The 11,274-nt window shown below is 37.8% G+C and overlaps 1 protein-coding gene across 1 annotated transcript in view; it reads right to left on the bottom strand.

Moving 5' to 3' along the window:
- Positions 1–1,827: 1,827 nt before the first annotated feature.
- The window catches only part of LOC104623512 (X-ray repair cross-complementing protein 5-like), a 9,791-nt gene continuing 344 nt past the window's right edge, over positions 1,828–11,274 (bottom strand). The window contains exons 2-6 of the mRNA XM_010290620.1: positions 8,516–8,629; positions 7,810–7,993; positions 6,576–6,624; positions 4,900–5,022; positions 1,828–2,020 (exon numbers count right to left, since the gene is read on the bottom strand). Of these exons, the coding sequence (XP_010288922.1) occupies positions 1,828–2,020; positions 4,900–5,022; positions 6,576–6,624; positions 7,810–7,993; positions 8,516–8,629 (663 nt within the window). The remainder of the gene's footprint in view (positions 2,021–4,899; positions 5,023–6,575; positions 6,625–7,809; positions 7,994–8,515; positions 8,630–11,274) is intronic.

Here is an 11,274-nt window from a genome sequence, read left to right as displayed (position 1 = left end):
TACCTGTATCTTCGTTAAAGCACTTGTCTGCATAAATTAAAATCAACTCCTAAAAACATTATTGCAGAACTCAGCTTGGTATTCTACTTTTCAACTTTCTTAGGATGAGCAGAGTTTTTTTGAAAATTCTAACAGAAGCACAATGAAAGAAGAAAATGGACTGAGATTTTTATAATGAGATAAACATTGTATTTCCTTTTAAATTTTTTTTCCTTGGGGGACAGAAGGAAGGGAGGAAAAATTACTTTTTCTGACAATAGATACATCAATACAGGATTTTTAAATAGGACTTGTTACTACATCAAAGCTACTGCAACACATACATTCAAGGATGAATGTGAAAAATCAAATACCTAAGTGTCATACACCTAAAAATGTCATTTAAGCTCAATTTACTAACTCTATACTTTAATTTCTTATGTTTATAGAAGAAAAAAGCTCCGTGTTTTCAAGGACGACTCAGCCAGTAAAACCTTAGCAAATGCACATTTCAACTTGTATTTTAAAAACATGCCTCTTCTCCGCTGTTCTCCAGTCCTCTCCCCCAAACCCAGAGGCAGCAGAAGTACCTCCTGTCCCATAGTCAGAATATCAAACCCTAAAACAATACAACAACATTTTCTCGCTTTCCCAGCATGACTAATTTATTTTCACAAAAGTTGAAATATTTTTACCAGCAGCAATAATGAATATAGGAAAACAGAGAATCTGAGTCGGTAAATTATCATGACAGATTTGCAAGGCTGACTTCTTAAGTTTTATAAGCAACTTAACTGCATCTAAAACCTCATGTATTCTTAAACAACTTAACTAAAGCTTTAATCTACTAGTGAAATGCTTGTTTACCCAAAGATTTTGGATTTCCCCTGAAAGCATGGCACAAAGAGCTTATACAGCAGCAAGAGCCTGAGATTAAAAAAAAAAAAAAAAAATACAAAGGGGACAAGCCACATAGCAGCTTCATGCATATGGATTATTGTAAAGGATAAATGGGCCCAGAAAGATACTGCTTTTCTGTGCAGTCTTTTGATGTAATGACAAAGCCTGCTACTAATGGTCTACTAAGCATCCTGAAAAACATACTCTCTAAAAGATCACTCTTTGTAATTGTAGAATAGAACTACTTGGACAATAAAATCAGAACTTTTTAAGGCACATAGACACATTTTGCTTGTATCCCAACTGAGGCAACACCTATGTGGAAAAGTCTTGGACATATCATTAGCTATAGTTTTTCAGAGACACATATATTTTTATTCTTTCGTTGGGGAAACATGGAGTGAAAAACCATCTTTCAAATTCTTGCATTAGGAATGGTACTATAAAGGCATATTGTTTGGCACAAAGGCACAGTAAGCCTGTGATTAAAGAGCAGGATTCAACAAACATTACTCAAAACATTTGTGGGAGTTTGATAAACTAGTGAGCTAAAAAGAGTCTGAGACCAAGGAACAAAGGCTATCGTTAAATGCAAATGTTTTACCTGCACTATGTCACAAAATCCAATTCTTTCCAAAATATGCTTTTGAAATCTCATTTAGAGAAACATTCCTTCCAAAATCCACCAACACTAAAGATGGAAGAACTGATTTTTTTTTTCCCTTAAATACAGCTATAGAAAATTCATTTTCCACTGAAATCTATAAGCTTTTCTACCTATTCTAAAGCCACTGAAGCAGCTGTTTGAAAGGGACTGAGTGTATAACAAGTTATGAAATTCACTGACTTCAGTAAAACTGAAAGCCAAGTGACTGATTACTTAATTTCATATTTTGGGGAAGAACTCAGGAAGTAAATTTGCAGTGTGATAAAGGGGATTAGCCAAGTTTACCTGAAAGTATAAATTTCTTCCAGCCCTTCTTCTTTGTCCAAAGTATGCATCAGTTTTCTCACCACACCAATACCTTCCTTCTGTTGCTCAGTTAAACCCTTTCTTGGAAAAGGGTTTCTGTACATTTGAGAACGTACACTGGCAGTTGTATCTCCACCTCCATCATCAACATCCACTGGAAATGGCAAACTAAGAACACAAGTGGAAGCAGTTAGTTTGACTTTCTTCTTAATTAAAATAACCAACCAAAAACAAAACAAAAAATGTATCAGGATCAACAATTTCTATCTAGCTGCAGTCAGATGTATAAAAAGCTGCATGGCTTGCAAAACACATGAAGTACTATTTCAGGTCTGCTTGGAATTGGTAACATCCTGTGCACCAGTTCTGGGCATCATACATCAGTAAAGATGACCACATACAGGAAAGGAGTAGGGAGTAAAGACAATGCTGATTAGAGAACAAGATCTACAAAAAAAGATTGAACAAAAAAAAGCCCATAGAAAAGGGAGTCAGAGGGCAAGACAGTCTGTTGCAGAGAGGAAGGGAACAATCAGTTCTTCATATTCAGCTTGCACTCAAATTACATTATGGAGTCCAGTCAGATACTCAAAAGCCTGATAAAGGCAGTTCAAACCATAATCTCTAAAACCAACAGAGTGAGGAGATGGAAAAGTCCCCATCACTGGAAATCTTGATAAAAAGATTAGACAAGCACTGCTCAGCATTGACATACATACAACTGACCCAGTCTGAAGTAGAGGATTGCTCCAGATGACTTGTTAAAAGCCATTCCAGGCCTATAATTCTGTATCTGCTCTAAATGCCAGCAAACAGGCCTTTCTCTGAAGTGGGGCTATTGGGTATTACTGGAATAAATGTTACTCTTTGAGATTTTAATAGCTTACACCAGTAGGTGAATTTCTGACTGAAGATGACACATTTTCCTGCACTTCAAGAATCAGTTTTAAAAATTTAGCCAGGGGTTATAGATAAAATGATTTTGCTGCTCTTCAAAATATAACAGTTAACTAAGTATAATAACTACAGAAAAGAAAGATGTGTAAGATCCTCTACTCTGTGCCCTTGACAACACCTGCAGATTTTTCAAATCTTTCGTCTGATCCAATTTTGAATGAACCACATGATAGCTTTTACCAGATCTCCATGAAGTAAAAGAATTTTATCATTGTATTATGTTTTCAAAAACGCAGCCTACAGATTTCTACCTTACTTTCACCTCATTAGTCTTCACTAAACTTATCTGTGGAGCAACATATAATAAGCAGACTTAACAATACGCACAACAATGTCACACAGCAGAATTAAAGATCAAATTTCAGCAAGTGTTTGGTACCTTTTTAGAATACAGAATCCATTGACAAATAAAGAAAATGTATTTTAAAGTTGTTATGAGAGCAAAGAAGCTTCAAACCTCTGATATATAAAGTTAGATTATTTTCATTATACAATGCTTAAAGATTCCTGTGATAACTGTGTAACATCCAAAGCTACACAGTACTCATCATGTGCTTGGCACTTGATAACAGGGAGGAAAACCAACTATGTGTCACAAGTTACAACCTAATCAATAAACAGGGTGTAAGAGGTGGAAGCATGGGATACAACAAAAGGACAAGGTTTAGCAAGAAATTATTTTTAAACCAGTATCCTGAGTATTTTACGGTTGTTCATGTATTTCTCAAAGCATTGTTTGCTCTTGTGGCTGGGAGACAGTGTGTAAATCTGCAGCTGACGCTGTAACAGCAACATCTCCCTAGTGCTTGTATTAGCCACAGGGCTTTTCCTTTGCTACGTTACAGACAAAGAAAATGTAAAGACGTATCAGAAATCTCACAGAATAAAACTGCAACATTAACTTGTGGTGGTAGCATCTGTGCTAGTCTGCATAGCAAACTACAGGTATGGAGACAAGGTAGCAAGGTCTAAATACGAGGTCTCTGAAAGATGTACTCTGGCTGGCAGCACGTACTCAGGTTCATGGTGTCGCGTCTCCAGTGACAACAATAGCTCAAATAACCTAGAAGGGGCATGTCAAGGCATGTTGCAATCATACCTTCTTTTAGAAGGTAGACAAAACTGAGAGTAGGCTGACATTTTTTACATTCAGCCTCACCCAAGCACAGGCAAAAAAGAATTTTTCTGTGGAGGATCAGCCCATGATTTTCAGTCACACTTTCCTACCTAACCCCTCTCTTATCTTGCAGGTGGGTTCACAAATGGTTTTAATGAATTTATCAAGTTCACAACATTGCTCCTTACAGAATGCTAGATCTAGGTGAAAGCAAATATTAAAATGGTCGTAAGTAAAACTGCAGCTTTAACTTTCTCCTGTGAAATTATTTGTTATAAACTGCAAACATTGACATTCGCACAAAGTTTTGCTTTTAAATAAACTCCTACCAGACGGCCTATAGCTTCCTACGTTACCATCAGTGCAACAACTCACAGAGATCTCAGCACCACCACTGATTCTTCAGATCAATGCCTATACCTATACCAAGACAGCCAAGGGACTCCTGTCATAACACTTAAGACATTGCTTCCATTTTCCAAGCCCATCACCGTGAAAACCCTTCTGTTCACACTTGCAAAAGTGACACCAGAATCAGGCTATAAACATCTGCAACACTACCTCATTATTTCTCCCCAGTAACTCCCTTACCTAAAATGATCTAGGCTGTTGCTGTGACAAAACCACTGCTTCTGAGGCTATTTGTGGCTCATTGTTTCCCACTTCTCTACTTAGATAGATCTTCTGTCTCCCATTTTAGACTCTGGTTCTGAGCTATAAGCTTAACTGGAGAAGCAGCCATCATCTTAACGTGTATTTGCACATCACTTAATCAAGGGGACTTGGTTCATAACCGGAATTCATGGCATGTGCAACTGATAGAAGTATTTATAACAATCATATTAAATACTGGTACACCTCTACAGAAACAATGCACCAACATATCAGCAGCTCATTCAAGACTGTTATTAAGAAAGAATAACTTCCCTTTTAAAAAAATGGCATAGTGTATAACAGCCTCTTCCATACTTACAAAAACTGAAGTGAAATTCCTGTTTTCTTCAAGTTAGCAACGATAATTTCCAGCTGATCCTCACTGACAGGACTACTAAGATCTGTAAACAGTTCAATGTGCCTCTTCTCGTACTTCTTTCCTCTTAAAATAAAAAAGGAACATTTACATATATCAGAAGTATTATCTATAAGGCTTTTTTCTAATTCTTTCCTTACAAAATTCTTCTAATTCTTTTTCCTTACTTGTTAAAAAAAAAAAAAGGGCAAACAAACCTACTTGGTAGAAAATGTTCTATCGTTGGTCATATTATTTATGTTAGTTTTACCTTTATACGATTCCCCTACTCACTCCTACACCCTAAAATTGAGGACTCTAGCCCTCTGACTGTATAAATCACTGACTACATCTAAATGAATGGAATTCTGCCATTTTTCACCAAGGTAGATAAAATGCTAATAAAATATGTTAGGTGGTTTATTGATTACACTAGATATTTCCTTTGCAGATTGAAGTATGTCCTTGTGAAAATGGAAAGTGTATTTTAAATTACTATCGCTGGTGGGGGTTCCATTTTAGTAAGCTAATTCAGTAGACTCATTGGATAAGATGGATTTTAAAGCCTATTTAAGAGGCTAAGAAATAGTAACAATAAACATCAAAAAGTTCTGTCAGCTACAGAACAAAATTCAGTTACACTTATACAGTTTTTATCTGGATATTCAACCATAAGGGTGATTTTCTTGAATTTTTACCCGATGGTATTTTCTCAACTGAAGGTAAACTCAGTATCAAAGGGTTTGGTGCGTACAAGCAAGTTACCCACAACATTACAAAAGCAGTTGCTCCGAAGGTATTCAAGGTTATACTGCCATAAGTACAGTGCTTTTAATTCACAACTCGCCTTTAATCATCAAACTGATACAGCTTTCCATGCCCATCAGACTTTATTCATATAAATTGCATCACTAAGTCTAGTCTTTTGCATTCACAGCTAGATCATGTAATTTTTAACAAGATGTTCAGTCTCTGTTTTGAGAGGAAATATGGTTATCTTCCTTTCCCTGGACCATCAGTTCACCGGGTGTTAGAAATCGTCACATCTCCAGTCTAAGTACATTCACTGACAGCTTTGTAACACGTGTGCCAACGTTTTCTTTCAGCTTAAACAGTGTTTTTCCTTACTGCATGTTTATCTCCCACAGCCTGCATATTTGCAAACAGCCACCTTCTCTCCAACAGCCTTTAATTAGCTAGGCTGAACAAACTCACTTTTCTAGGGGTTTTTTTTTGTTTTTTCTTTACGTTATGCCATCACCCTTATAAATTTGGTAGCTGTCTTCTATGCATTTTAACGTCTGAATTCAAGTTTTTTGAAAATAGGTCACAAAAAATGCAACACTAAGTGAAGTCTTTGTGCCTTGTATAATGGCATTAATATTCTCATAAATCTACTCCGAAGTTCCCAGTTGCATCAGAAAGCTCTTAGATTGTCTGGAGAAGCTAGATGCCTCCTGGGAATTCTTCAGGGACAGACTCCTGTAGTGTGTTGTTTGTTTTTAATATTGGCTTTATTTTGTAAAAAAAAGCATTTTCCATATTTACATGATACTGGAAAGCTAATACAGAGAAGAAATCAGATCAGTTCCAAAGTTCAAGGTCAGAATTCTGTAAAAGGCTTTGGGTTACATACTCACAATGTTTCCCGCTGAAGCAAGTCCATACACACAATAATTGCATCCAGAACTAAGCAAACTTAAGAAAAATCTCCTTTGGAACATGAATCATGTCACAAAAGTGTTTTTCCTATGAAACCGTCTTCTGTTTTCACCCCCTCCCAAACACTGACAAACATGCATTTTAGTTAACAAGCAAACAATTTTTTGAGACGAGTACTTTTCAAAATATCTGCTGTGCAAGAGGTTCCAATACAACTTTCTCTGTTTTATGATCTTGTCTCTTCCCATTTATCTGATGGAACAGTAAAAAGACTGCTTCAGGGCGCAATCTTTTAACTGTCAGTGAGGAGGCTCACGTCCAATGAAAGAGCAATCTAATCTTTACAAGGTTACTTTGAATCCACAGATAAAATTTACTTGTACTTTCAATACATGATATCATTTTCTCATGCAAGTTTTCCTTCAAAACATCTGCATCTGGCAATCTCTTGATAGTTTCTTCCCAATCACAATTTTCATTGGGAACATATTTTTATCACTGCGCAAAAAACCTGCCCACCCACCGAAGAACAACATGACTGCTTCTGCTAAGATACAGCTGACTGGCTGCACGCAAATAGAATAGAGCTCACAACAATAATTTTATGGCCAGAAAGAGGGAAGACAACACAGGAACTTGAACAGTATGTAAATGAAACATACAAGGGGACACTACACAGATCTCTTCTTTTAAAAATCTTCCCCTTACGCAACTAACAACAGAATACATTCAAACATGAACAACATTTAAACCAGCAAGTGACATCTGGCAATGTTAGAAATACTTTATATGGAAATCAATCTCATAAGCCTCTATTCTGCTCTGTCTGGTTTCTGATAATTCCGCAGACATATTTCATAAATAATATTTTTATTTGATGAAAAAGTATAAACCAAGTTCTGCAGCATTACTTTTAAAAACACATGCCTTATTTGAGGCCTAAAATTGTATTATCGCTATCTTTATTCTCTTTAATTAACAGAACACTTCATAAAAGCAATGATACCCTACGGCCAAGACTCCATCAGCTAGCCTAAAAGAATGTCACAAAGCAGCTAATCTGCTTTTGAACAAACTTACAACCACAAATTAGCTGAACGCTGATAAGTAGTTAAAATTTCAAAGGCAAGTCTGAACCCATTTCACAACACTAACTTCGTTTCTCCTATGTAGCTGAATCAGTTCAAGAAGTGCTCTACAACGAAAGGATACAGTCCGCTTGTTCAGAGCCTGGCTTAATCACATCTTGAATGTCTTCCAGCAGATCAAAATCTGGTAGCATTAGTGACCTATGTACAGTAATGTTTTGGTATTGATCCTCACTGGCAAGGCCATTCCTAGTACCATCAGTGCCAAACAAAACTACAGCAACCTCATCTTTACTCTCAGCAAAAACCTGGAAAGAGAGAAAATACAAAACAGGTAGAAAAACACTACTATGTTAGCAGACTGGAGCAAGCTGAACTAATTTTGAAACAATGTCAAGTACAGTGGATTTACTTTTTCTTATTTTTTTCAGTGCTATCCTACCAAAATGTAACCTTACAGAGAGTTCACTACTTTAGATATAATTAAACTAACAGATTGACATGAAGATATCTGGGATAAAAAAAAAGTAAAATTGAGATGAGTCTTGAGTATAGTAAATCTTAAGAAGGTTGAAACATTTTAGAGAAAGAGTACTTTCCTCTGCCTAAAAGTTTCTACTGTCCTAAAAAAAGTGACTAATCCAACCGCCACATGTCCACAAAAGTACAGCTGAAACACAGAGCACTGTTACTCCTGCATAAAAATGGACTAATTCTTACTCATTTCTCATTTATTTCAATTGTTAGTAAATGAGAAAAATATTTCACAGATATCATTATTTCCTCTCCCTTTTTAACAGTTTTTTTATCACATGTAAAGTCACACATACCTGTCGCTGCACAAACTTTGTCATAACCTTCTTGGCTTGCTCAAGTGAAGACTCCTCACCAGAGGCAGAATTGCTCATTGTAAAGCCTACATCCAGGCACAGCACTATGGCTGCCTAGAAAGGAAATACAATATTGAATAATAATGTAAAAGGGTCATTTCAAGCATAATTACTTAAAAGGGTTAGTTCAGATCCTTGAACATACAAACCTAAAAATCAAACTATGTCACTGTTAGTTTCTTTTACAGTAACTGTTAATATGAGACAATGGTGGAGAACAGAACCACTGCAACTGCACTGAACTAAGAATCATTTGATCCTGTACCATGTTCCAGGTGTCTCCATGGAAAATAGAAAAAATCCCATGTAACACAATAGTCTGTCAAGAAGGGCAATTTCTATTCAACCCTGTGAACATATTTGGGATATAAGGGCTCTTCTACACTAGGAAATAAAACAGGTATTTCAGTTGACAGTTAGCAGCACAACACAACACAGTGTATCTGCACAAAACAAGATGGAGATACAAGCTTGTTCCCCAAGCTCTACAGCTACATTCACCCCTCACAGTAGCCTGTAATTGCTGCAGGCCACTGTTTGGTCTAACCCAGCGACGTAAGAATGACTGCACTCCTATGGCTTCCAGTGAGTCAGAACATTCAATGTTCCTGGAGGCGTCTCTGCAGTGAGCACCAGTGTCTGCAGCACACAGCTATGCTCCTAATACCTCAGAAGGATGAATTCCGATTTCAACTAAGGGGCTTAAATCCCACAAGCTAGAATATGTGTTTGCATTTCTGATCATTGCTCTAACAGATCTTTATGTAACAAAGCCCAAGTCTTCCCCTTAATTGATTCATAAACTAGCACATGAATAAAATTGTTTCTTGTGAGTTCTCTTGCCCAACATTTATTAATAAAGAATATTACCTGCAGTATTGTCCATTCAACTGGTTTTGCTAAGTTCCTCTAAAGTTCTTCCACAGGCTCTACTTACCTTGATTAACCTGAGTAATTTTACCACTCAGCTGAATGAAGCTACAAGAGGAATTCAGCAAAATTATGTCCTGCATCTCCAAGGGCATTGACAAAAAGCCGGCTCAAATTTATTGTCACTGATTAAACCAAGGTTCTTTAAATATACATGAAAATCTTGCCTGGTGGACAGCCAGAAGCTTAAATTACATTGCGTACAAAAAATTATTGCTTGCCAGAACACAGGAAAGTGTGTATAGTTATTACCTATTTTGGAGCCAGTCACCTTGTTTTAAAATACAAAATATATCCAATTCTCTAAGAAGCGAAACTGCCAAAAGGACAGGGGCAATAAATCAGCAGATTGAGAATCAAGCAGCACGAGATGCATAGTCTGCTTTTGCAAAACAAAAGGGACAAACAGAAAGAAAACGTGTTGGTCTAAGCTCTTTTGCATATGACCATGCAAGTAACTCCCAAGTCCCTTTTTAAACATCAACCAAAAGAACAACATTCTTTTTGTCACCCAAATAGGTATTTCTTAATATCAAGTTTATAGGAATAATTTGCCCAGATTAGTTGTCTAATGCTCTGTATTAGCAGCTCTCAGGAGAGGACAAGAGGAAAAAAGAAAGAAGGCTGAGCAACAGGGCTCCACAAGACGTCCAGCAGGTTATACTCAGTCTCAACACACTATTCCTCACCCTGACTTGACTGCTGGCTTGCCTAGGAGCCAGGAATTAATGCCTTTGAGGCAGCTACATCTGCAGAAGCTTAGAGTGGAACTGGGGCAGTAACTGAGGCTGCACTAGGTTCTCACAAGAGCCTTGCTACTGCTCACCTGCCAGCCTGAGGAATTACTCTACCAGCATCAGCAACTGCAGACCCTTGGCTTGTTGCTGTCCTGCCCCAAGACACACAATTGCTGGCAGCTGAATCAATCATGTTGTCCAAAACAGGTAAAATGCTCTTCACAGCTGGCAAGATGACAGCAAAGAAACCAAACAAGTGCAGGAGTAAAGAGCTGTTGTTTTGCTTAGAAAAAAATTATCAAGTAGCAAGTGCTAACATGCCCTTCTGGAAGGCTGCAAACTCCAAGCCCAGTGCCTATTCAGGTATGTGGAATCCTTCCTTCAGGAAAAGGGCAGGTCTCTGTTCTGGTAATCCTCCTCTATATGCCTTTTCATCTGTTATTAACCTCTGAGCATCCAGTACTGCAATTTTCAGGTGCAGTATACTAAGCTGCTCAGCATGTGTGATTGCAGGACAACACTGTCACACCTGAGCTAACATCAATCTGCTTTGCTCAAGTACTGATAAGGGCGAAATGAAACAATTGTCTGCCTTTATCTCTAACCTCTCGCTGCTGAAGCTAGTTATAATAAGCTGAGAGAAGTGTGGCTACAGCAGCAGCACTTTGACCTGCAGGACAGACAAAGCCTACGTTTAACAGATATTAAGTGCCCTGTATCAGAAACCTTAACGCAGCTTTCACCAACAGGATCCCTTAAACATACCAGACAAATAAACTGCATTTTTAACAGGGCAAAACCGTTTCTACTACTATTTCAGCAAGAGCAACGGCAATTACTACTTTGGTAGCTGCACTGCGCACAAAACCGCAGCTGCGCCCGAGACAGGAATACTGAAGTCCCTTTGAATTTCACAGCTTTGTACCAGCAGCAACTCGGAGGTCAGCACAGGGAGGAGCTTCTCGGTTTTAGCGGTGGGCTGTGCAGCTCTGGCCGCCGAAGCCGGCAGACCGAAGGCCCGCCGCGCCTGTT

Source organism: Phaethon lepturus, unplaced genomic scaffold (genome assembly GCF_000687285.1).
Source record: "Phaethon lepturus isolate BGI_N335 unplaced genomic scaffold, ASM68728v1 scaffold47557, whole genome shotgun sequence".
Taxonomy (NCBI): Eukaryota; Metazoa; Chordata; class Aves; order Phaethontiformes; family Phaethontidae; genus Phaethon; species Phaethon lepturus.
Note: the sequence above shows the minus strand (reverse complement) of the source record. Positions and strands in the feature narration are given on the sequence as shown.